We start from the raw sequence: 24,417 nt of genomic DNA on the forward strand, positions 1-24,417 counted from the left end.
TAGGAGCAGCTTTTTATAACTTTAAAACATCTGGTAGTGCTCAAATGATTGGATTACTATGCTACCATTGCTTTTTTAGAGCGAGGCGAGGCTATTGGAAGACTGTAGAAAGTGTCCGACAATGTCTCCGCGATACGAGCCAAGAGGCGCCTCTTGCTTCAAAAGGATTAGAGCATCCTTTTTAGGCTCTGAGAAACTTAGAAGACGACGATCATTGGTTCGCCATATTGGATTCGACTCTGTGTGGCTCCCCCACCAAGTACCCTCGGGGAGAGCCCATAGGGCCGCCTTGACCGAATAACACTCAATATTGGTGACCTGAGCTCAAACTAATTAGAGCAAAATGTGCTAGGAAATCTGATGGGTCCAGACCTGCTAGCTAAGCTTGACGGAGACTTTCAAACCAAAAGTGGCCGATAGTATAGGTTAGAGAATACACGTGACATCAGCTGATTATATCATCGAGATGACGCCAGGCCCAATAAGGCAAACCGTAAACACCTGATTTGCGGCAAAACATCTCGCGCCCCTCTTCTGCTCCCCCGACATTCGATGTACTCCGCGAGCGAGCCGACTCGCAGTCACCACCATGCGGATCACTGAAATTGTGATAGACGTGGGTCGTGGAAGTGAATTGATTTGATCGCCCTGAGATGCTGACTGGAATTTTCCAGGGTTTTAAATCGTACGCCGTGCGAACGGTGATCTCGGGATGGTGCGCCGACCTTCTTCCTGTGCCCATAGCATCGTCGCCAAGGGTATAACGGCAGAGAGATGCTGACAGATGCATTAGGGATGAAGCATTTAATTCGATCACCGGTCTCAACGGGTCCGGTAAATCGAACATCCTCGATGCCATCTGCTTTGTTCTCGGTATCACGAACATGAGCACGGTCCGCGCGCAGAACCTCCAGGACCTCATTTACAAGCGTGGCCAAGCTGGTGTCACCAAGGCCAGTGTCACCATCGTCTTCGACAACCGCGACACATCGAAATCGCCCATCGGATTCGAGGAATACGCCAACATCTCCGTTACCCGTCAGATCGTGCTGGGCGGTACCAGCAAGTACCTCATCAATGGCCACCGTGCGCAACAGCAGACAGTGCAGAACCTCTTCCAGAGTGTTCAGCTTAACATCAACAACCCCAACTTCCTCATTATGCAGGGTCGCATTACGAAAGTCCTGAACATGAAGGCGGTCGAAATTCTCTCAATGATCGAGGAAGCAGCAGGTACACGAATGTTCGAAGATCGGAGGGAGAAGGCAATCAAGACAATGGGAAAGAAGGAGTTGAAACTGCGCGAGATCGAAGAACTCTTGAAGGAAGAAATTGAACCCAAGCTCGAGAAGCTCCGATCCGAGAAGCGTGCATTCCTGGACTTCCAACAGACCCAGAATGACCTCGAACGCTTGACCCGACTCGTGGTTGCCCACGACTACGTACGCGGTGGGGAGCGTCTGCGGGTGGCAGGCGAGGAGTGCGACAACAAGAGAGGCAAGGTCCAGACACTGGAGGAGAGCGCCGACAAGCTGAAGAGCGAAATTGCACACTTGGAAGAGGATGTGAAACGAGTTCGAGCAGCACGCGACAAGGAGCTCCGAAAGGGCGGCAAGTTTCAAGCTCTCGAAGATGAAGTCAAAAACCATTCGCACGAGCTGGTTCGTTTGACAACCGTCTTTGATCTGAAGAATGCCAGCATGGACGAGGAGAAGGAGAAGAAGAAGGCCATCCAAATTTCCGTCAGCGATCTTGAGAAGGCATTGAAGGAGAAGAGGAAGATCTACGACAAGCTGCAAGCTCAATACGACGCCGCGAAGGCAGAGCTGGATGCGCAGAATGTGGAGGTGGAGCAGAAGGAAGAGTTGCTCCAAACATTACAGACTGGTGTTGCCTCAAAGGAAGGTCAAGAAAGCGGATACCAGGGCCAATTGCAAGACGCACGAAACCGAGCCAGCAACGCCGCCACGGTGCAAGAACAAGCGAAGCTCAAGATTAGCAACTTTGAGAAGAGAATCAAGGAGGAGGAGCCACGCGCCAAGAAAGCAAAGGAGCAGAACTCGGGCCTTCTCAAGGACTTAGAGGGGTTGAAATCACAGGCAAAGAAGCTGGGGTCCGAGCTTACTCGGCTTGGCTTTGAGCCTGGCAAAGAGGAGCAGATCTACCAGGAACAATCCGGACTCCAGCGAGACATTCGCGAGCTTCGCCAGCAAGCCGATGGATTGAGGAGGAAGGTTGCAAACATTGACTTCAACTACCAGGATCCTCATCCCAAGTTTGATCGGTCTAAGGTCAAGGGTCTGGTAGCCCAGCTGTTTACTCTGAACAAAGACCAAATCCCAGCTGCGACTGCTCTGGAAATTTGCGCAGGTGGCCGCTTGTACAACGTGGTGGTGGACAGCGCTGAAACCGGTACCCAGCTGCTCCAGAACGGTAAATTGCGCAAGCGGGTCACCATTATTCCTTTGAACAAGATCTCGACCTTTAAAGCATCAGCAGAGAAGATTGGAGCTGCCCAGAAGCTTGCACCTGGGAAGGTAGATCTCGCTCTGTCTTTGATTGGCTACGACGAGGATGTGATTTCGGCGATGAACTATGTCTTCGGCAACACACTCATCTGCCATGATGCTGACACTGCTAAGAAGGTGACCTTTGATCCTTCGGTTCGGATGAAGAGCGTGACACTTGATGGCGATGTCTACGACCCCTCTGGAACCCTCTCTGGTGGTAGTTCCCCCAACTCCAGCGGAGTACTGGTTACTCTGCAGAAGCTCAATGAGATCACCAAGGAGCTGCGAAGTAAGGAGCGGCAGCTTGCCACCCTTGAGGATAACATGAACAAGGAGAAGAAGAAGCTCGACACCGTTCGGTCAATTAAGCAGGAGCTAGATCTCAAGGTGCATGAGATCAAGCTTACCGAAGAGCAAATTAACAGCAACTCCTCGTCGTCGATTATCCAAGCTGTGGAAGAGATGAAGGCGAATATTGAGCAGCTGAAGAAGGACATGACCGATGCCAAAGCCCGCCAATCAGATGCAAACAAGGACATTAAGCGCATTGAGAAGGATATGAGCGAATTCAGCAACAATAAGGACAACAAATTGGCAGAACTGCAAACTTCGCTCAATTCTCTCAAGAAGAGTCTCACCAAGAACTCAGTTTCTGTCAAGGAGCTTCAGAAGGAACTCCAATCATCCCGTCTCGACTCCGAACAGGTTGGAAGCGACCTTTCCGCAGCCGAGGAGCAGCTGGCCGAGTCGGAAAATACGCACCAGGCCCAAGCGGAGGAGATTGAGTCTCTAAAGCGTGAGCAGGCACGACTAAAGGTAGCCACATTGTTTGTTTTAGCTTCGTGAGAACAAGGCTGACGATTATAGGATGCTCATGATTTGGCCCAAGCCCAACTTGACGATGAGAGGGCCAAGTTGACCGGATTCGATGAGGAACTGCGAGAGCTGGATGAGACTATTCAAGCCAAGTCATCGCAGATTACCGAAGAGGGCTTGGAGATGCAGAAGCTCGGCCACCAGCTTGAGAAGCTGCAGAAGGACCAGCAAACTGCCGCTCAGGCTGTCTCTTATATGGAGCAAGAGCACGAGTGGATTGCGGATGAGAAAGAGCAATTCGGCCGCGTCAATACACCGTATCACTTCCAGAACCAAAACATCGCCGAGTGCAAGTCAACGCTGCGCAACTTGACTGAACGTTCTCAAGGCATGAAGAAGAAGATCAACCCGAAGGTCATGAACATGATCGATAGTGTCGAGAAGAAGGAAGCCGCCCTGAAGAACATGATGAGAACGGTCATACGTGATAAGAGCAAGATCGAGGAGACCATTGTCAACCTTAATGAGTACAAGAAGGAGGCTCTCCATAAGACCTGGGTCAAGGTCAATGGAGACTTCGGTCAGATCTTCAACGAGCTCCTACCCGGCAGTTTCGCCAAGCTTGATCCCCCGGAGGGCAAGGATATTACAGATGGTCTGGAGGTGAAGGTGTCTCTGGGCAAGGTCTGGAAGCAGAGCTTGACGGAGCTGAGTGGTGGACAACGGTATGCTTCTGTCTCATCTTCATTTCCATCTGGTATATGCTAACTTGCATGGGTTACAGGTCCCTTATTGCTTTGTCTCTGATTATGGCACTCCTACAATTCAAGCCCGCGCCGATGTATATTCTCGACGAGGTCGACGCAGCATTGGATCTGTCGCACACCCAAAATATTGGGCGACTGATCAAGACCCGTTTTAAGGGATCGCAGTTCATTGTGGTCTCTTTGAAGGATGGCATGTTCCAGAACGCCAATCGCATTTTCCGTACACGGTTCAGCGAGGGTACCAGTATTGTCCAGGCCCTGACACCCGCCGACTTGAAATGAGTGCTATGTTCGCAATGTGTTTCAGAGTCCCTGTTGCGTTCTGATTTATGAAGCTAATCCGGTGCGAAGCATTGCATTGCTTTTGCAGCCCATTGGTGTGTGGCAGCTGGTGTTGTGGGGTTGGATTCCTGCTCGGTCTGGTTTTGGATGGAAAGGGATTTTGGTTTAGGATCTATGCATGTGATGGCTTTTGATTCTGAAAGGCTCTGGTAGTGCTCCTCGGTGCTCTTGTGTATTCATGTAAATCATATTTTAGTCTTGTTTCTATTCGTTTGATCTCAAGGTTGTTTACTGGTCTCCGGCCATGCTATAGTTCGGGGCGTATCATACCGTTAGGCGGCAGCACTGTTGCCAGGTCGTATTGCTTCTGCATAGAGGGGTTAGTATTAGCGCCCGACAATCGGAGCACAGCAGTCACACCACGAAGTGCTCTACAAATGAAGGAGAATTCTGATTCTGACCCTTTATTATGGTTCTATTTACTTAGCCCTCACCTTCTACTCCATATTGCCCTGTGCCGGTATCGCAGTTCTAGCACGTGCAGCCGACCCTCGTCCCGAAACTCCGTCCACCACCGCCACCGACCGACTTGCGCCTGCACCGCCAGCAATCGCCGAGTTCCTGACGCGCGCTCTCAACACCCACCTCGACTGAGTCATTAGTCGTCGCATCGCGACATCCCATTCACCTGCTCTCCCGCCCATCCCACACGACCTCCTACCCGCCCCGGAAGTCGCTCCGCCTTCGCGGCCCGGACTTTGGCCTCGGCTAACCTACTTGACTCTCTCGTCCGAAACCCAATCCGCGCCCAGCGGCTCAAAGGCACAATGCATGACGATGAGCCTTCGCTGAACATCCCCTCTATCTTGACGCTAGCGGTTGTCTCGTTCTTTGTGCTACGATGGTTCTTTAACCGCGACGAGGGTCCCTCCGCTGGCGGCCGGCCCCGCGGGCGAGGGATTGCTGTCGACCCAGCTCAGGTCGAGCAGATCTCCCAGATGTTCCCGCAGCTAAGTACTCGTGATATCATGTGGGACTTGCAACGCAATGGAGGCAGTGTTGCGGCCACGACGGAGAGGATCCTGACCGGGCGTGGATTGGAAACGGTACGTTGTTGCTTTGTTGCGTTATCACTGCCTCCCTGGTGTTCCATTCGCGGAATTCTTTAAACGGCACTATTGCTAGAAGCGCTATATTGCTCCATTATTGGGCAGGCATGCTGACAGAGATCACTTCTAGCCACCCCCGTCATTCCAACCCCCGATCATGATACCCTCTACGAATGCCCAAACTTCCCAGGCGACGAGAATTGTGTCAGCATCAAAAGGAGGCGAGCAGGACTTAATCTCCCGATATAACTTGAGTGAAAAGGTCGGAGCCGACAGCACTGCAGAATTCACACCTGGAGCAGCGTCAAAAAGCGCATGGTCCCAGAACAAAGAAGAGCGGCAACGTCTGCTGCAGAAGCGCCGAGACGAGATGATTCTGGCGGCGCGGAGAAAGATGATGCAGAAGGACCAGGGCAACACCCGATGATTTGAGAATTCTTTCCATTTTAAATAATCCCCATGTCCGATTTACAGCCTTTATTCTTGATGAGCTGTGGCTCAGCTCAGGACCAGTGTTTTATCAACAACTCCCTCCTACCAAGTTCTGTTCCTGTTGCTATTCCATCGCTGCGGTGTTAGTATTGACACTCGTTTTGTATTAGAGCGCTTTGTCTTTGCATGCTGTATGGTGTTAGGTAAATTGGAACAGCCTCGATTAATATTGCCGCTTGTTCTCGTCAGGCCAGGTTAAATCGGGTATACGGGTCTATATACATAAATGTCGTTTCTGGGGGCCTTGGTCCGCATCACATATGCACCTTAACTCCAATTGAAACAGCCAAACACAAATCCCATGCATTTTAAAACTCCATGTAGTCTTCCTCCTCTTCGTCTTGGGTGCCATCGTATCCGCCGTTGGCCCTTTGCTCGGCTAGCCGTTCTCGGCGGGCTTGTTCTTTGGATGCGCCAATTTTTCTAGACAAGTCAATCAGATCGATGATATTCCGCAGTGATGAGTTCGCCAAGTCTGTATGACATACCGAAGGCCATCCACCACGCCAGCTAAGAAGCCTCGCTCTTCACCCAGTTCCATCGCACCGACACCCGTCAGCGCGACTCCGCCTCCGCCGGTCGCAGCATCGTCTAGAACATCCACGCCAGACCTCATTTTGGCCATACGTACTTCGCGCAGATCTTTGAGCAATCGACGGATCTGGTCCGGGTCCACTAGATCATCGCTTGCCGCGTCGAGGAGCATATTCCCGACCTCAACCCAATGATATGGCAATGCGGGCAGGTCTCGTGAAGAGATCACTGTCTGCGCAGAGTTTTGAGGCAGAAATGGTGGCGCCGCGTAGTATCGATTACCGTCTAGTGTATATTGTGGGCGAACAGTTGGCTCGAGTCCGTGGTCTCGGACGCTGGGTTGGCCAGGTAGCGGGGGAGGCGGGGAAAATGAATTTTTGTAGTCTTGGTGCTGGGACTCAACTTCAAGAATGAGACTGAGAGATTCTGGGTGTAGCCATGGGGGAGGTATTATATTGGCGCGGCGCTGGCGTTTGAGTAGGAGGGCCAACCAGAGGGGAAGGGAGGTGCGTCGCGGTGGGACTAGAGGTTCAACTGGGCCCTGGACGACAGATAAAAAGAGTCAATCTGTGAGACTAAGTCGCGTATAACGGCTCTTCAACCTACCCCGAGCAGCTCTAGGCCCTCCAGGCGCTGGCGAGGCACGACTGTCACCATCTCCATCTCCGCTAGGAAGGCGATCTCCGAGGCCGTTATGCCCCGCGGGAGAGGGAAGGCCATTGGTGGCACGCGGCGATCAAGGCCGAATCAAACAAACCACAGAGAGCAGAATACGGCCGGAATGGTGTTTACAGTCAGAACCCCATGTTTCGCTGCTCTCTGGTTGCAGCGGAATCGCGAAACGCGCGAACGCGGCGCCTCGACGATTTCCAAATGCGATGTTTGGATTGTTTGCACTGGAAGCTTAGCTTCCAACCCACCTTGTCCTCTTGCGTTTTGGGAGAGCTTCCTTTCTCCCAACTTGTGCTTCTTGGGTTCTCAAAACCATGAGAAAATGAGTTCCGTCCCCGAATCCAACCTCGGCCGCGCGGCGCGCTATGCTGTGCCATTCGCCCTCATCCTGATCCCCGCCTGGAGGACCAAGGTCAATACCGAGGTCCCCGAGCCATACCTCGACGAAGTTTTTCACGTCCCTCAGGCTCAGGCATACTGGGCGCACAACTGGACACATTGGGACCCGAAACTGACCACTCCTCCGGGCTTGTACCTTTGGTCATATCTTCTCTGCGCTCTCCTACTTGCGCTCCGCGGCTCGCCGACGAAACTCGATACCGAAGCTCTGCGCACGACCAATGTCGCGACGGCGGCCATATTCCTCCCGTGGAGGCTTCAGACCCTCTCAGATGCAGTTCATAAAGTTCGGAACACTCGCCCGCTGGGCGCGTGGCTCAGCCACACGGTCTTGAACATCTGCCTGTTTCCGCCATTGTTTTTCTTCTCTGGTCTATACTATACCGATATCTTGGCACTGTTGGCGGTTGTTGAGGCTTATAATTGGGATCTGAAGCAGGCCACTGGAGGTCGCCGTGCCTGGCTTTCCACTTTGGGCTTCCTGATGTTTGGGTTGGCGGCATTGATGTGCCGACAGACGAACATCTTCTGGGTTTCTGTCTTTCTGGGCGGGCTGCAGGTTGTTCGGAAGATTCGGCAATCCTCCAAGGCTTGTCAGTCATCTGACTTCTCTGCGATACTGAAGCGTGGTCTGCAAAATGAAATTTACGACCCTCTCGTCTCGGAGGCTTCTCTACAAGGTATCTTCAACTTCCAGATAACTTGACTGTGCAAGGCTGATATAATGTGTACAACCCAGATTATGTCAAGACGGGTGTTTCACTTGCAATTGCGAGCTTGAAGAACCCCTTTTTAATTGTGACATCGGTCATCCCTCACATCGTCATTCTCGGTGCATTTGGTGCATTTGTTCTGTGGAACAATGGCGTGGTGCTGGGTAGGTGTTGCATAAGAGTGCATCTGCATATCGAAAGACTTAAACTAACATTGCACGAAACAGGTCACAAAGAGTTCCATACTGCTGGCATTCACCTAGCTCAGATGCTTTACATCTGGCCCTATTTCGTCTTCTTCTCCTGGCCGATCCTTATCATTCCCGTGCTGAACGTCCTTCCAAAGCAGTTCTTGCCTAAATATTTGAATTATGGCTTTCCAGAGAAACAGAAGAGACTGCCTAGCATTCTTGCCGCTGTGATCATTCTACCAGCCATGCTTGCCATCGTTCATTTCAACACTGTTGTGCATCCTTTTACTCTAGCAGACAACCGACACTATGTCTTCTATGTGTTCCGTCTGCTTCTCGGGACTCACCCCGCAGTCAAGTATGCTGCAGTTTTGGCATACTTCCTCTGCGGCTGGGCAGTGATCTCCGCATTTGGGTTCTCCGTCATTCAGGCCCCGCCTCGTCTCCTTCAAATCCCCCCCACCGCGAAACTAGCCACTCCAGCCGCTCCTACACCTAAGGCCTCTGCAAAGGAACAGCCCAAAGAAACCAGAAAGTCTACTCGAGCACGCAAGACCGCGCCCAAGAAAGATAGCAAGCAGCAGAAGCAGCTCGATCCAATGTCGCCTGAGGTGCTCGCCCGGGTCCAAGAATCTCTTATTCAGCGGCAAAGGCAGCAACCCGAGGCCCCACGTGTCAGCTTCGTTCTCGTGTGGCTCGCTGCTACGGCCCTGTCTCTTGTGACAGCGCCTCTCGTTGAGCCGCGCTACTTTATCATCCCGTGGGTGATGTGGCGTCTGCACCTACCGCCGTCGTCGACCCTTGCCACATTCCGAAAGCAGAAGCCCAGGAATGAAGACGAGAGGGCTCGCGCAGATTTTGCTACCAATGCTCCCAAGTTCCTCGAGACTGTGTGGTTCGCTGTCATCAACGCGGTGACTGGATATATCTTCTTGTACAAGGGCTTTGAATGGCCCCAGGAACCGGGCAAGGTCCAGCGCTTCATGTGGTGATTGCTGTGGCGGTTGAGCCTGTCCTTTTATTCAGTAAAGCGTATGTACATTAATTAACTTCTATTTTTATCTTGGACGGATCAAAAAGTCTAACTGGAATTGCTTCGATGAAAGATCTTGAAACTGCACATTTAAAAACCTAAGCAATAGAGTAGCAAGACCCGCTAAGCCAAAAGTGGTGATAATGGTCGAAGTCAGGCAGGCGGTCGCAGGCGGCAGAGTGACCGGCCTAATGAGAGAGGGCCGCTCGTCTTGACCAGAAGCGTCTTGTGTACTCCGTAGTGCCAAGTAGTGATATGGGAGTCTTGGACGGAGCTAGCAAAAGACCCGGTTATCCTTTCTTTTTTCCATTCCCTGAGACTCGTTCACTGTGTCAACTCATACCATGGGAATATTCTGTGCTGCTGGCTGAGAAACAGTTTACAATTCTTGAACTGTACGGATAAGCTACCTCACTAGATCATCAACAAGCTCCCTTTTCGCTTCAGATATCATCAGTCACCGTCGAACTAGATACTTGAATGCTCCTATGAATTAGCTGGGGTATCAGGTATACGCACGCCCCGTCCAGACTAGCGCCCGGCTCGCGGCAAGTCAGTTTCAAGCGCTTGCATTCTGCGACTTCTTTCACCTCATTCTAGCACCCGCGCGCTCGAGCTGGAGATCCAGGCCTGCACTCAATGGAGCGCCCGTCTAAACGGGCCAGGCTCTCTCCAGATCTGACTAGAGGAAATGATGTTCTGCCAGACCGGGTCTCCACGCCCCTGGCATCTTTGCACAGGCCCATCACTCCACCCCTCCGGGCCCGCTCTCAACAACGAGCGGTCTCAAATTCCGCATGTTCTGAGCCGGGAAATGACCAAGTCGGCTGTGAACTGAATGGACCAACCGGGCCTAAAGCTATGCAGCCATCCCGTCGTCTCCTCTCCTCTCCAGTCCAGCTCACCCACATTCGGGACTTTCCAGAGCAATCTAATGTCGACACGGTCAAACTGCGCGACATACTCGGAGATCCGATGATTCGCGAGTGCTGGCAGTTCAATTACCTTTTTGATGTGGACTTTCTGATGTCCAATTTCGACGAGGATGTACGGGGCCTGGTGAAGGTCAAAGTGGTGCATGGGTCTTGGGAGCGGGAGTCAGCGAATCGAATTCGGGTGGAAGTAAGTGTTCTACATGCTGCCATTTCTGGTCTTTCCAAATCCATGGAGATGCAAAATGAGAGCCGTGGAAGCTGACTTGAGATTCAGGAAGCGTGTTCGCGGTATGCAAATGTGGAACCCGTCATCGCCTACATGGCCGAGCGTTTTGGAACGCACCATTCGAAGATGATGATTCTTTTACGACATGATGATCTAGCTCAGTAAGTTCCCCGCCTCAACCTGTATGCGGCCGGAATCGAGCCTGACGAGCAACAGGGTGGTGATTCATACGGCCAACATGATCCACGGAGACTGGACAAATATGACCCAGGCTGTATGGCGGTCTCCATTGCTTCCGTTGCAGAAGCCAGGTACCCCGGCGACGGCCTCCATGAGGCCAGCGTTCGGCACTGGCGCACGGTTTAAAAGAGACCTGCTTTCGTACCTCAAAGAATACGGACAGAAGAAAACGGGTTCGCTCGTACGGGAACTCAATCGATTTGATTTCGACTTGGTTCGTGCGACGCTCATTGCGAGTGCACCCTCCAAGCAGGTGGTCAGCAGTCTAGATTCCGACGAGAGTACCTTATGGGGCTGGCCAGCATTGAAAGATGCCCTGAGCCGTATTCCAAGACACAGCAAAATCCAAAAAGAAGCCGAGCTTCCTCCTAAACAACCTCACATTGTTATACAGGTATATGCCTTCTGGTTGCTCCGGCTCGCGATTCTTACTAACCACAATTAGATTTCCTCAATCGCCTCTCTCGGCCAGACAGATAAATGGCTCAAAGAAATCTTCTTTAAAGCCCTCGCTCCAAGACCAACGACCCCACAACCCAAATACTCCATTATATTCCCGACGCCTGATGAAATCCGCCGCTCGCTTGAAGGGTACGGATCCGGCGGCTCGATTCACATGAAAACGCAGAGCGCACCGCAGCAAAAGCAACTGCGATACATGCGCCCATATCTCTGCCACTGGGCTGGAGACGGTCCGTCTACGTCCAACTATATTGACTTGTCTGAAGGCAACCAGCTCAAGCGCGAGGCTGGTCGGGGCCGTGCAGCTCCTCATATCAAGACGTACATCCGGTATGCGGATGCGGATACGATGGAAAGCATCGACTGGGCGATGGTCACGTCTGCAAATCTGTCTACACAAGCCTGGGGTACAGCGGTAAATCCGAATGGCGAAGTGAAGATTTCGAGCTGGGAGATTGGAGTTGTTGTGTGGCCAGAGCTCTTTGTGGATGAGAAGAGCACCGAATCGAAGGAGGCGGGATCGCCGGGTGCGCTTATGGTACCCTGCTTCGGGCGCGATCAGCCCGGTCCTTCTGGATTGGCCAGCGTGGCTGAGAATGAGGCTTCGACGGTGGTGGGCTTCCGCATGCCCTATGACCTCCCACTGACGCCTTACAGCGCCTCAGATGAACCATGGTGCGCAACAGCATCGAATCTCACTCCGGACTGGCGTGGACAAAGCTGGATCAACTGATATGATGATGGAGCATATGGTATAACCCCTAGGTAACGCCGTGCTTAATGATCCTGTTACACAATGATCTACCCGTACCGTACACCTACATCTATGTTTACCCTGCCCCAACAGACAAGAACCAACAAGCGGTTATCCTCGGCTGTATTATATACAAGGCACAGCGCTCACACAGCTCGTTTATGGATGCGTCGCTTCATTGCTAGCCTGGACCAGCTCATATGATACCAAATAGTCCTGCCCTCGGCCCTCGACCTCGTGTGTAAATAAAGGTATTCGAGTCGACCGATCCTGCTGCAGGTCGACTACCGTGTTCCCGTTCCACCCCCAATATGAATCTTGTCGGAAACAACTTACTCGTCGCGGATGCCGTACTTGCCGATGAACTCGTTGACGTGCTCAATGTAGAGAGCCTGGGCCTTCTCGGGACTGAAGTGCTTGACCTTCTCCCACGCGCCGTAGAGCTGCTTCTTCTGTACTCGCAAAAACAACCCGGTCAGCCACAGCGCTTCTGATACCTCGCAAACCCTTCTGGTCCCCACAGTAGATCCTTAACGTACCACCATATCAAACATGCCAGGCTTCTCCAGGACCTCGCCCTTGGCGATCTTGAAGTTGACGTAGAGATCCTTCTTCTCGAAGGGGCCGGGGGCAGTCTTCAGCATCATGACGACCTTGGTGGCGAACTCGAAGCCCTTCTGGAGCGCGGTCTTCTGCGCCTCATCAGAGATGGTGTCGGTCTCGTCCATGGTGAGGCTCGCGGCGACAGCGGCCTTGAGGGCGGCGACGTCAATGCCGGCGGCGGCCTCCTGGACCTCGGCGGTGAACTTCTCCTTCTTCTGAGCGGCCTCGAGGGCGGTGATGAAGTTGGTAATGTCGGACATGGTGGATGTGAGGTTGGAGAAAGGCGGGGAAGGGTTGTCTGAGGCACGAGAAGGTTTCGAGGTGTAATTGTAGGAGACTACGGCTCGTGGTTGTGTGGGGACGAGGGACCCGGTTTGTTGAGGAGGGGGTTTGGTGGGGGTTTGCTGACAGTTCACCCGCCAGTTGGTTTGGCGATGGACGGCAACATCCCGTATACTTGGGAACTTAAAGCAGCAAATCAAGAAAAGTTTGGTCAATATTGAGTGGCTGTCCTGGTAGCCCTATATCTAGAGTGACGACTATCTAGTAGAAAGAAGACTCCGAACCACCTAAGTCTACCCGACGCCTGCTGATGCAAAACAAAAATGAGAAGATGCAGATGCCCACGCTCACAGACAAGCTCGCTATGCACCTGAAATGAACCCTAGCGGGAAGGTAGTTTAAGGTAATGTTCCCGAAAAGCCACCACCACCACAAACAGCAAGCGGAAATCACCAATCCACTGCCCAGCCGTTCTTGGTCAAGAACTCCTCGGATGCCGCCTTAAGCGCATAGTTCGGCCGTAGATCCTTGACCGACATCGCTTCACGTGTGAGCGGATCCACGCCGGCCTTCTCAACATACTTCACAATGCCGATACGGTCGAAGCTGGTTCCAGACGGAGTGATGACAGGATCATGCATGACCTCGAAGGTGATCCCATCGATCAGGTAGTCGGGCACAACCTAATACCCACGTCAGTCTATCAAGACCCCCAGACATAGCAATCATCAGGAGGGAGCCTGAGAGGGAGCACTCACCCGTTCCTGAATATCCCCCTTGGACGAAATTCTGAACGCCTCCCGAACATGGGAGACTTTCTTCGCCGCATCCTCCCGCAGCGCGCGCAGGTCCTCGCGGTAGCCCACCTCCCCGATCTCCTGCTTTGCAAGCTGATCCCCCAGCTCCTTCTCCGCGCGCATCAGATCGGCACTAATCAGCTCCTCCACACTCTTCAGCGTCTCATCCATCTCATGCAGGCGTGCCGTTTCCCGGGCTTCCCACAGCGCCTTCTTGGCGCGCAGGAGCATTCCAGACAGCTTCTCCGTCTGCACGTTCCTAACCTCCAGACTAAACTGGTATGCGACGATCGTGAGATCGTATGCTTCCTGAGGCCGATTCAAGGCAAGGAGAGCTTGAGCGAGATACAAGCTGCTTTTGAGCGAGGCCGGGTCTTTCTTGCCGTAGAGGCTGAGGGCGGCGCGGGCGTCGTGCTCGACATCTTCCCATTTCTCCAACTTGATGCGGGTGACCGCGCGGTTTGTGAAGAAAGTTGGGTCATGCGGATCCTTGGCAATACTGATGGGGGGACGGAGAGGAAGCGAAACGATCAGTCTGATGGTTTTTTTTTATCGCGCAATTTGGTATGTATGGCGTATACTTGCGCGTGGATTGGGAAAAGGGAAGGGGGTCATCCTTACGCTTGGGAGTAGTAGTCCTCGGCGCCAATAAAGTCGCCCTCCACATAGAGCTCATTGCCCCTTTTTTTAAGCGCTTGCGCCATGGTGTCGCAGGGAATTGAACGGCGGGCCACGAGCAGGTGTAGGGGGGGGAAAAGAAGTAGACGGGCGTCGCTGATCAATCAGGTCCCCAGGCGGGGCGACCCACCGTGCAGAAGATCAGGAGCGTTCTCAGAGAAGGTGCATGAAATGGTGGAAAATGAATGACGATGGGGGTGATGGGATGGCGAACATGCAGGGATCTATTGCAACAAAACCGTGTCGAGGTTCAAATTAACTCCTCTCCAGAAGAAGAGCCCGTGGCCGATATACCCGAAAATGGAAAGCCATCGATCCCCGCAGAAAGGGCAGATGACTCAGCACGGGGTGGCTGCCTCGCGCTGCAGGCTATTTTTTTTTAAATTGTATTCGCGGGGGAAGTATAACACTTTGGTATAGTTATTGGGAGTATGACAGGAAGATGCAACTATCGGCATTATCGGCAATGAGAGACGTTGAGAGACACAAGGGGAGGTCTGGCAAGACGGCAGGTTTCTGCATTGTACTATGTACAGGGACCAGTATATAGAGAGCCTCCATCTACTTCCCAACCTCAAAACAGCAGGACTCGACAATCAGTTCGTGGTATCATGATGCGCTTAGTATAATGAGACAAGAAATGTGGGAAGGTGGTTACAGAGAGTGTTGACCCATCGTCCGTCGATCAACACACTCGGCCACCAGAGAAGAGGTCCGTGGATGCATCTACAGGGTTTAGTGACAGAACCAGTCGGATCACAGGCCCCGAGGTGCGCCAGGGCCAACTGTGCCGCAACGAACCTGGATCAGACACCATTTATGCGGTACCGGCGAACTGGGTCTCGTAGTCGGTGATCGCCTGGACCTTGGCGGCGGAAGCGCTCTTGGGATCGAAGCGGTAGTTGAGCCAGTCGAGAGCCAACTTCTTGGCCAGCTCCACGCCGATCACACGCTGGCCCATGCACAGGACCTGGGCGTCGTTGCTGAGGATGGAACGCTCGACGGAGAAGGGGTCGTGGGCAGTGACGGCGCGGATGCCAGGCACCTTGTTGGCAGCGATGGCAACTCCGAGGCCCGTGCCGCAGATGAAGAGACCACGGTCAGCCTTGCCCTCTTTGATCAGCTTCGCACCCTCGACAGCTGGGTGAGGGTAGGCGGTCTTGTCGGAGGTGGAGTTGACGCCGACGTCGGTGATGGAATCGACCAGGGGGCTCTTCTCCAGGACGGCTTTGATAGCATCCTTGTAGGGGACGCCGGCCTCGTCGCAGGCCATGACGATACGGAGGGGCTGGGGGGCAGACATGGTGATGGTGATGGTGATGGTGATATTGATAAGGAGGAAAAAGCTTAGATAAAGAGGTGATGATCAGAGTTGAGATGAAAGGAAGAGGACTATCGATATCCAACTCGTACGGTGAGGGCGCCTTCGGGGGCTTTTTATAGCCTTTGGCGACGAGCTGCAGTCTCTCTCTTCGTCGTCCCCGTGTGCAACCAAGCCAGAACCATGCATCCGCGCATTCCACCGTCCACCATCCACACCATACCCCAGGGTGGAGCACGGGTGGATGGAGCCAGTCGCGTCGGCTGAGGTGCATTCCTGGGCGAGGCCATGCTCCACTCGTCCCAAAGTCATTGCGCAGTGCCATTGTCTGGGTCAACCTTGATATTCGGTACGCAGTATTATTCACCCCGTGGAGGAGGGCCTTGCCGGCCTGCTCAACAGCTGGGCCCCGCCATCGCGTCATGGCTCCCAATCGCACGCTGTGAGTGGGTGCGCTCCTGCTGGGATCGGATGCATTAGGAGGCTGTTACGCCCGTGTACACTCGCCGTATGGCGTATTACCACCAGCTGGGGCTCGAGTCTACAGTACTACTCCTGTCCGCCGTACTCTCTGGAGCACTATCGACAGAGTACAACTCTCGGCGATACACGTCCGCAGCAGTCCTCGATGTCATCCAAGAGGACGAGCATGGTGGCTCATGCACAGGTCGATTGCGGTGCTTGGCTCGGGCCCAAGGCGGCCCTGGCTGACCTGGGCGACAATTGAGTTATCGGAAGACTTTCCGTGAGGATGCAGTATCAGCACGCTAGGACTTCAGTCCGGGGACCGTGCGACACCAGGACGGACCGTGATACTTTGGTGCCGCCGAGCAACGGGCCAAATGAGGGGGAACGGGATAGGATGACACCGCCAACGGCCAGGGGCGCTCGGAATGACACGGTCCCGGAAATGATAGCGCCACTGTCGAGGCCGAGAGAGACCAGCCCAGTGTACGCCGTGGCAGTCCCGAGAGCCGCACGATCGGTGTACAACGGCGGAGCATATATAATCTACACACTATGGCAATGGCAAGAATATCGACCCCATCAACCACGCCCCACGTCCCCTCTGGCCCCCTCGGAACCCAGCCTATTCGCACAGGAGCAGCATGCTGGATGGAATTATGGGACACGCTCTACCTGTGACAGGGGAGGCGGGCCCCCCGATCAGGGCTGTCGCTGCAACTGCCCCCACTCCAACCCACTTGCAAACCCACTGTCCACTCCACCCCCCAACCGCATTGCAATCTTGTTGGCTCGTCGGGGACAGGTCGAGCTACCCCGTGTCCACCGAACCTACTCCGGATTTTCCGTGCTGCTGTCGTGTGTCTAGAGTCCGGGGGAAGATCAAAAGACATGGTGAAAAGGATGTTGATGGGCAGTGGGATATGCGATGGAGGGGTAACAGGCGCATTGGGAAGGTTACGCGATGTCCCTCGATCCGCTGCAAAGGAAGGCAAAGACACCTTAGCATCGTACCGTGCCAATCCAGGCAAGGAACCAATGATGAAATCCCGTCCCTGCGAGGCTGGGCGGGGCCGTCCAAGAGTCTCAGGAAACCTGCTTAACGACGGGAGCATCGAGAAAAGATTCACTGGTCTTTCCGCGCGACCGGTTTTGGTCCGCTTCATGTCGCCCCCCACCTCTTCGCGTCGAAACACATTTGCGGACGGGTTCGCTCTGTACCTGATCGCAACCGGCCATGGCTCGTCTGCCTATCGGAATCGCGAACCAGATATCGTTTCCCCCCCCCCAAGAGGTACACTGAATTCAAGAGGGTCCGATCGTCTTCGTCTCCATCGGCCCTGAGTCCTCCGGAGTGTTGGTGTTTCGCCCGCAGAACTAGCCAACAGTGACCGTAATATCCACCCCCCGGCGCACGGCCAACTCCCAACGCGCAGTGACATCATCTCGATTTGCGTCCTCGATGCTCCAGATCCCGGCGGAGGAAGTAGAGATCAAATCCCCTCGCCTGGGCGCCACGATGGCGGCCGCTAATGCGTGCGCGGGATGGCGATGTACGTCGCACAAGACAAAAGTCATTTCAGCTGCATACCTCCAGTTCCCTTGATCTGCGTCTTGCAATCAGTTAAGGGCACTTGTTCTCTCGTTAAAAAGCGCTGTCTGGATTACTCGATGGGAACGACTCGAGGGGAGTTTCCCGCACGGACGCCCACACCAGACTGAACTAGTTGGATTGTCCGGGGAAGATCTGCTCCTCGACTCCGTACTCATCTTCAATTCCACCCACCTCACATCCCCGTCGTCAGACCCTTTTGCACCACGCCAGCCATGGCTCCCACCACATACCCCGTTCTACCGGAGAAGCTTCTCCTCATCTCGCTGAAGATGTACTTCACCCCGGAGCGCACTCTCAGCTACATCCGCAGCCTCCTGGACCCCGCCAACGAGATCGTTCGCCCGCAGAATCGGGACAAGCTCCTCCTCGCCCTGATCCCGGATTTCCTGACTTTGTGGCCCTGCGCAGAGATTCTGAAAGAATATGAGAGCAAGCTCGCCGCGACCGGCTCGCCGACCTCCCCTCCACCCTTCCTCCTCGGCGCCCAGGACTGCATGTGGGAAGAGTACGGCGCGTACACGGGCGAAGTCTCCCCGGCCGCCATCAAGTCCCTGGGCTGCTCGATCGTCGAGCTGGGCCATGCCGAACGCCGCGCCATCTTCGGGGAGACGGATGACCAGACGGCCCGCAAGGCTGCCGCGGCCTGCGCGCAGGGCATGGTACCGCTCGTCTGTGTCGGTGAGATCACCGCCCCCGGTGCAGTCGCCTCCGAGGCCGTCGGCCAGGCCATCTCCGAGTGCGCGATCCTAGTGCGCGCTGTGCTTGCTGCTATCCCGGCAGACGCACCGGTTATCTTCGCCTACGAGCCCGTCTGGGCCATTGGCAAGCCCAAGCCGGCCAGCGTCGACCACGTCGGTGCCGTCGTGGAGGGCATTCGCGGCGTGATAGGTTCGCGCCCGGGTGCTGCGCGTGTGCTCTACGGTGGCAGCGCGGGACCGGGCCTCTGGGGCGCTGGCGGGCTGGGTAAGGCCGTCGACGGGATGTTCCTGGGACGCTTTGCGCATGAGATCGAGGGCGTGCGCAAGGTTGTCAGTGAAGTGGAGGAGACGCTAGGCGTGGCCTGAACGAAGACTTGTGAAATCAAAGCGAATATTCCATCAATTGCGACCGTGACTCTACTATACCATTGTTTCCCAAACATCCCCTGGCATCTCTTATCACCGCTTCCGCATATCAGCCGGGTATTGTGGTTTCGCATTTACAGTATACCGTCATGGTGATACGCCGCAGTACACACCGAATCAAAAGAAAAACCCAAACCACTTGGGGGTCGGTCTAGACACGCCTGTCACCAAGCCTCTCTGCTCCTCAGCTCATGGAAATCAACACCTACAAACCCCACTTTTTCTCGTGGGGGCCCCTCGTCCACGGCCGCGATCCCGGGTAAAGCACACCCCCGGCTTTTCGGGAACCCTATCTGGGGGTTCCCGTCGCAAGGGCTCCATCGGCAACTCCAGCAGCTCCACCGGCGCTATGCTGTTATGGGGAACTATGGAGAACTATGGAGACAGCCCCCTCCCCAATTCTGTCTTCTAGACTCGTTCTCCTCCGCTCTGGCGCAAAGCAGTCCCCCGTGCCGAACCCTGTCACGCGGACGATCAGAAATTTATGTGCCTCAGATGACTCTAAAGCTTTCGTTAGACCTGCAAGCCGCTGTCTTACCCGGTCGCGGTTGCCTCGATTCGGGGGGGGGGGGGGGGGGGTTTGATTCGATGGATCCCTTTTTTCCGCCGCGGTCCACTCTATCATGTGCCTGTTTGATAGGGTCGTGCATTTCTTTAGGAGGGATCCGTTGCACTACTGCTGTCAGTCCACTTGGCTGTGTGGGCTGGTCACATCGAGTAATCCGAGCTGGCGGGCTTCGCCTCTTGCCCATTGAGGCGGCATTCCCTTCTTAGGCAGGAAATGAGTCCTAGTCCAGCATTGTCGCGGAGAACTGCTCGTGTCGGGCGAATGACGGTCGGACGAGAGAAAGGTCCCAAAAAATTTATCACAGCGGCCCTTACAATTGCAAACCAGTTCCATATGGAATTGGAATGAATAATCTGTCGAATGTCGAATGGACTTAATGCTGATACCCTTATCATATGCTATGTACAAAACCCCAAAAAGTAAAAAAGGGAATGATAATGAGAAATGATTTAGACCGTACTTTTCCCCACCTTGCTCCTCTGCGTACTCGCTCACACCGCTTCGCTTCTTCATTTCCTCTGCAGCTCCTCGCGCAGCTCCTGCTTCACCCGCGTGACCGTCCCAACACCGCCATACACCAGGCCCGTATACATCATCGCGACCGAGGCACCCGCCTCCAATGCCTTCTGCGCCTCCCGGCCGTTCGTGATGCCGCCGGAGGCAAAGATCACCTTTCGTGGGAGGCTCGCCGCATCGACGGGCGCGTTCTCGCCCTCCGCAGAGCCAGTCTGCGAGGGAGGACCCTGGTCCAGCATGGCGCGGTAGCGGCCGACGAGCGCGACAGAGCGGTCAAACAGCTGCGGGCCCGAGTAGCCGCCGGTCTCCTTGAGAGTCTGCTGCTCCTTGGCCGGGAGGACGAAGCCCTTGGGCAGGGGCTCGGGCCGGCGGTTGGTCGTGTTGCCGACGATGACGCCGTCTACGCCGGAGTTCCAAACCGCCTCGCAGATTCCGGAGATCTGCTCATTTGAATCCTCGTCCGGGCTGACCTTGACCATCACGTAGGGCTTGGTCTTGCGGTCGACGTTCTGAGCGGCGCCGACGACGGCCGTCAGGATCGCGGTTAGCGGGGCCGCAGCTTGCAGGTCGCGCAGGCCGGGCGTGTTGGGGCTGGAGACGTTCACGACGAGGATATCGGCGTAGCGCGCGACGCGGTCGACGCAGTAGACGTAGTCCCGCTTGATGGCTTCGATATCGCCGTCTGGAGTAAGCTTGTTCTTCGCAACCTGCACGGCGAGCAGCTTGCCCGGGACCAGGCTGCCGGGAGGAACGTTGGCTTCACCGTCTAGGACGCGCTGCTCAGCGAAGTCGTGGTCGCCGAAGCCGGCGGCGTAGGCAAAGTCGCGCACGCGCTGCTTCAGCACGGCGGCCATGTGGTCCGCGCCCTTAGAGTTGAGGCCGTAGCGGTTGATCATGGCGTGCTGCGATGGAAGACGGAAGACCCGGGGCTTGGGGTTACCCTCCTGGGGGAGAGGCGTAGTGCCGCCGACCTCGACGACAGCTGGGCCAATGTCGAGCAGGGCATCGGGGATATCAGCGTGCTTGTCAAGACCGGCAGAGATACCAATGGGGTTGGAGAGAGTGTATCCGAAAACCTAAACTCATCTATATTAGCAATGATTCGTGGCGTACAAGGTTGTCGCAACTGCAACAATGCCATACCTCTGTAGCCAGAGCACCATCGCTGTCCGGGTTACCCCGTTCGCGGGGGTGAAGGCCGTACCGGTAGAGGAGCTTCAGATTGTCTACACCAACATGATGCGCATCCTCCGCATCCGGGTACAGCAATCGAATAAGAGGCACAACGGCATATTGGTGAATGCTCGCCCGGGTATCCGTCCCATAAATATATCCCACCAACAGCACGACCGCCAGAGATGTGCCATACAAAGCCTTGCGGGACCCGCGACCGGCCTTCTTGGGGATCTCCTTGGACGCCTCCTTCACAGTCTCAGCAGCCGCACTCTGCGCCGGCGCCGACTCCGAAGCATATCTCACAGCGCCGGGACAACGCTCGGCCCGCTTTGGCAGCAGCGCCGACGGCCGTCGAGACCATTGGGATGCAGGGAGCGCGCGGGCCCGGAGGTTCGCACGCCAGGCGATTGGGGCGGCACTCGATGACATGAGGTCTCGAGAGTATATATGAGCTTAATTGGCTTTTCTCGGCGATAATGCGCCGGATTGGACCTGGTGGATGGTCAGTCGGTTCAGTTCCTTGAGATTGGTCGTTGTGTTGTGTAGATAGAAGCAGTATGAGGTTTAGGTCCAGACTGTACGAATACGAGCTCGTTTCCAGTCCCCGGTTTACAGGCTGGTAGGAATGAGGGTCGAACTTACTGCAACGGCTTGATCTGAGGTTCTGCACCTTCCTTGTAGATCGGAGCATCGCAGGGCGGAATCGGGATCTTTTGCAGATGTGGGCGGTGAGTGGGATGCTCGGCAGTTTAAGGCGGTGAGACATTGTATACCAGCTCAGAGGGGAGTAGTATAAGATCAGGTGAGAAAACAGAGAACCTTGGAAATGGAGGAGCTGGTCATATTTCTGTATGGCTTGTATAATGGAGAAACTGACAAATCAATTCATGGTCGAGCAACATGCATTTGCTGACCGGGCATTGCTACCTAGGCACAGCTGCCTGGTAACAAAAGTATATATAATCCTGAAATAAAGTATAGATACCTACTTCACAGGAGATAGCGAAAATTGGGGTTCTTTCGATCTGTTTTGGTGCTTTCTTCTAGTATCTCCTCAGCATCTCTTTCCTCGGGAACCTGACCGTTCTGAGAATTTCGCCGCTCATTTTCCCACACGTAATATGTGAAGAGTAGTCCCAAGAATAGCACCCCAAGTGCCAATCCACATAAAGATGCGCGAATACCTGTCTATAAGGGTGTCAGTGATGGTTCGCACAATATTTTTGCAATCCCTGGCAGCCCTGATAGCATACCTCATATACCGGCTCCTCGCTAGCCAAAAAGAACTGAGGCCCCACGATATTGCCAACACAGTACGCAGCAAAAACTCCGACACTAATCATACTTCTCTTTGTCGTACCAGCGACGTTGGAACTGATGATGCTCAAGCTAAGAGGAATATTGACTGCAAATGCTGCGACAAAACACAGCCCAACCATCTTAGCAACTTTTTGGCTATCGTCAAGTGTGTAGATCATAACAGTGCCAGTCAAAGAGACTAGCACGTTGAAAACCATAGATGCAATCCGAGATGATGATATGAATGTGGCAATGGTCGCTGTAACGACCAGAAAGACTATTTGACTGACGCCCATTGGCATTTGAATCAAAAGCGATTTGAAATCAGAGAACCCGAAACCAGCAATCAGAATGCCAGAGAACTGTGTCACAATCAGCTACCTACTATTGTGAACACTAATCAGAGGAGTTGAGTCTCGCTTACACTGGTAAGCCCACCATTGCAGAGATTAACGCAGAAGGTGTAGAAAACCAAACACCACGTTTGTGGGTCTCGTCCTGCCTCCCAGACCTGAGCCCATTCGAATTGCGTCGCTTCCACCGACCCCGTTTTGTTTGCGAGTGTTCGCTGTACTGCAATTCTTCGCTCGTCCGTTGTGAGGAAAGAGGCTTTGGCTGGGGAGTCGGGAAGCACGAAGAAGAGGAAGACAGCGTAGCCAGAGGTGATGGCCCCAAGAGCGAGAAACAGAAGCCGCCAACTCTGAAGACTTGAAGCAGCATGTCCAATTCCATATGCTATGACACCACCGAAGACATTCGCTAAGCAATTGCCAATAAACCATGCACCTTGACTAAAAGAACGAGCCATCAATTCTGTTAGTGTCCTGTACTAATCACTTTAGAACCGTAATCGGAGTGACTACTCACCGCGCTGGTTGCTCTTCTCTCTTTATAGAACATTCCTGTGATGAGACCAAATCCAGGTGCAACAGCAGCCTCGCCCATTCTGAGGAAAAATCTAGCAGTGAGTAGTCCGCCAAAGTTTTGACATGCTGCGTGGCACATCAGGACCCCGCCCCATATGAACCTATAGTAAGTATGTTAGAACTCAACCGCCACAGTAGGTTTGGATCATCATACACAGATACAGCCAAGTACTTCCCCAGAGGAAGACGAACGATCAAGTAAGATGTCGGCCAGCTCCAAGCCAGATATCCAAAGTAGAAGATGGCGGAGCACCAAGTATATTGTGAGCCAACAAGATCCTATAAAGGGTTAGATTTTAGAACCCATTAAAGAATGCGATAAAACATTCATAAACAAGCACTCACAAGGTCTTTTCGTAAGTTCAGCAGGGTCGCTTGACTGAGTGCCAGTTTATCCATATATTGAAGCATATAGCAAAGTCCCATGGTGGGAATCATACTATGAAATCCTTAGCGTCATCCTATATTGACATTCGTGATGTCTAATATAGTCCAGAGCACATACAACAGATCCAACTTACGGAGAAGTCGGCGTTCCATATCAGGGGAATCATTGTATGCAATTAATTCGCCGAAACTGGCATCTGGTCCCGCTTTCTTGGTGGAGTGGGCCTCTTTCCTGTCGCAGGACGGATGGCCTTCGGAAGTCCTCTTCATGTTTTATGCTGATTGGGGAGAAAGTAGAAGCGCAGCTATTCAATCGTTTGCTTTGTGAGAATGAATAAGTGAAAACTGCAATTCCATAGCGATGACAATCGCGACTCTTATTCATCTATAAACATGCACTGAGCAAAATCACCTTATCTTTCGCTTAGAATCCTAAAGATGACCAGACTCAAGCCAATCTGCAATTTTCTTACAACATATCGCAACGTTCATAAATGATACTTGATAACAACGGGAAAGCAATGC

The 24,417-nt window shown here is 53.8% G+C and overlaps 12 protein-coding genes across 12 annotated transcripts; 6 read left to right on the top strand and 6 right to left on the bottom strand.

Annotated features, from left to right (window-relative positions):
- Positions 1-589: 589 nt before the first annotated feature.
- On the top strand, positions 590-4,375 carry N7482_001877 (condensin subunit SMC2; the record flags this gene model as incomplete). The annotated part of the gene is made up of 5 exons (XM_056684002.1): positions 590-616; positions 675-715; positions 794-3,326; positions 3,378-4,051; positions 4,111-4,375. The coding sequence occupies 5 exons, from the start codon at positions 590-592 to the stop codon at positions 4,373-4,375; spliced, it is 3,540 nt and encodes a 1,179-aa protein (XP_056547608.1).
- An 827-nt stretch (positions 4,376-5,202) lies between these two features.
- On the top strand, positions 5,203-5,911 carry N7482_001878 (CUE domain-containing protein; the record flags this gene model as incomplete). The annotated part of the gene is made up of 2 exons (XM_056684003.1): positions 5,203-5,481; positions 5,615-5,911. The coding sequence occupies 2 exons, from the start codon at positions 5,203-5,205 to the stop codon at positions 5,909-5,911; spliced, it is 576 nt and encodes a 191-aa protein (XP_056547609.1).
- A 373-nt stretch (positions 5,912-6,284) lies between these two features.
- On the bottom strand, positions 6,285-7,230 carry psf2 (DNA replication protein PSF2; the record flags this gene model as incomplete). The annotated part of the gene is made up of 3 exons (XM_056684004.1): positions 6,285-6,399; positions 6,465-7,051; positions 7,117-7,230. 3 exons carry the CDS (start codon positions 7,228-7,230, stop codon positions 6,285-6,287), a joined length of 816 nt encoding a protein of 271 aa, XP_056547610.1.
- A 274-nt stretch (positions 7,231-7,504) lies between these two features.
- Positions 7,505-9,477, top strand: alg10 (dolichyl-P-Glc:Glc(2)Man(9)GlcNAc(2)-PP-dolichol alpha-1,2- glucosyltransferase; the record flags this gene model as incomplete). The annotated part of the gene is made up of 3 exons (XM_056684005.1): positions 7,505-8,261; positions 8,321-8,458; positions 8,522-9,477. 3 exons carry the CDS (start codon positions 7,505-7,507, stop codon positions 9,475-9,477), a joined length of 1,851 nt encoding a protein of 616 aa, XP_056547611.1.
- Positions 9,478-10,157: 680 nt separating this feature from the next.
- On the top strand, positions 10,158-12,114 carry N7482_001881 (tyrosyl-DNA phosphodiesterase 1; the record flags this gene model as incomplete). The annotated part of the gene is made up of 4 exons (XM_056684006.1): positions 10,158-10,640; positions 10,728-10,840; positions 10,896-11,313; positions 11,365-12,114. 4 exons carry the CDS (start codon positions 10,158-10,160, stop codon positions 12,112-12,114), a joined length of 1,764 nt encoding a protein of 587 aa, XP_056547612.1.
- Positions 12,115-12,467: 353 nt separating this feature from the next.
- N7482_001882 (acyl-CoA-binding domain-containing protein) lies at positions 12,468-12,998 on the bottom strand (the record flags this gene model as incomplete). The annotated part of the gene is made up of 2 exons (XM_056684007.1): positions 12,468-12,587; positions 12,675-12,998. The coding sequence occupies 2 exons, from the start codon at positions 12,996-12,998 to the stop codon at positions 12,468-12,470; spliced, it is 444 nt and encodes a 147-aa protein (XP_056547613.1).
- A 471-nt stretch (positions 12,999-13,469) lies between these two features.
- Positions 13,470-14,521, bottom strand: N7482_001883 (putative U-box domain protein; the record flags this gene model as incomplete). The annotated part of the gene is made up of 3 exons (XM_056684008.1): positions 13,470-13,703; positions 13,779-14,316; positions 14,439-14,521. The coding sequence occupies 3 exons, from the start codon at positions 14,519-14,521 to the stop codon at positions 13,470-13,472; spliced, it is 855 nt and encodes a 284-aa protein (XP_056547614.1).
- A 791-nt stretch (positions 14,522-15,312) lies between these two features.
- Positions 15,313-15,798, bottom strand: N7482_001884 (RpiB/LacA/LacB family sugar-phosphate isomerase; the record flags this gene model as incomplete). The annotated part of the gene is made up of 1 exon (XM_056684009.1): positions 15,313-15,798. The coding sequence occupies one exon, from the start codon at positions 15,796-15,798 to the stop codon at positions 15,313-15,315; it is 486 nt and encodes a 161-aa protein (XP_056547615.1).
- Positions 15,799-17,172: 1,374 nt separating this feature from the next.
- On the top strand, positions 17,173-17,814 carry N7482_001885 (uncharacterized protein; the record flags this gene model as incomplete). Its single annotated transcript, XM_056684010.1, has 2 exons — positions 17,173-17,575; positions 17,657-17,814. The coding sequence occupies 2 exons, from the start codon at positions 17,173-17,175 to the stop codon at positions 17,812-17,814; spliced, it is 561 nt and encodes a 186-aa protein (XP_056547616.1).
- A 294-nt stretch (positions 17,815-18,108) lies between these two features.
- On the top strand, positions 18,109-18,960 carry N7482_001886 (triose-phosphate isomerase; the record flags this gene model as incomplete). Its single annotated transcript, XM_056684011.1, has 1 exon — positions 18,109-18,960. One exon carries the CDS (start codon positions 18,109-18,111, stop codon positions 18,958-18,960), a length of 852 nt encoding a protein of 283 aa, XP_056547617.1.
- Positions 18,961-20,097: 1,137 nt separating this feature from the next.
- N7482_001887 (dihydroorotate dehydrogenase 2) lies at positions 20,098-21,709 on the bottom strand (the record flags this gene model as incomplete). The annotated part of the gene is made up of 2 exons (XM_056684012.1): positions 20,098-21,180; positions 21,248-21,709. 2 exons carry the CDS (start codon positions 21,707-21,709, stop codon positions 20,098-20,100), a joined length of 1,545 nt encoding a protein of 514 aa, XP_056547618.1.
- A 561-nt stretch (positions 21,710-22,270) lies between these two features.
- Positions 22,271-24,162, bottom strand: N7482_001888 (uncharacterized protein; the record flags this gene model as incomplete). Its single annotated transcript, XM_056684013.1, has 7 exons — positions 22,271-22,468; positions 22,534-22,941; positions 23,004-23,408; positions 23,447-23,606; positions 23,660-23,784; positions 23,851-23,944; positions 24,011-24,162. The coding sequence occupies 7 exons, from the start codon at positions 24,160-24,162 to the stop codon at positions 22,271-22,273; spliced, it is 1,542 nt and encodes a 513-aa protein (XP_056547619.1).
- Positions 24,163-24,417: the final 255 nt, after the last annotated feature.

This window comes from Penicillium canariense (genome assembly GCF_028826845.1).
Source record: "Penicillium canariense strain IBT 26290 chromosome Unknown utg000001l_segment0_segment0, whole genome shotgun sequence".
NCBI lineage: Eukaryota > Fungi > Ascomycota > Eurotiomycetes > Eurotiales > Aspergillaceae > Penicillium > Penicillium canariense.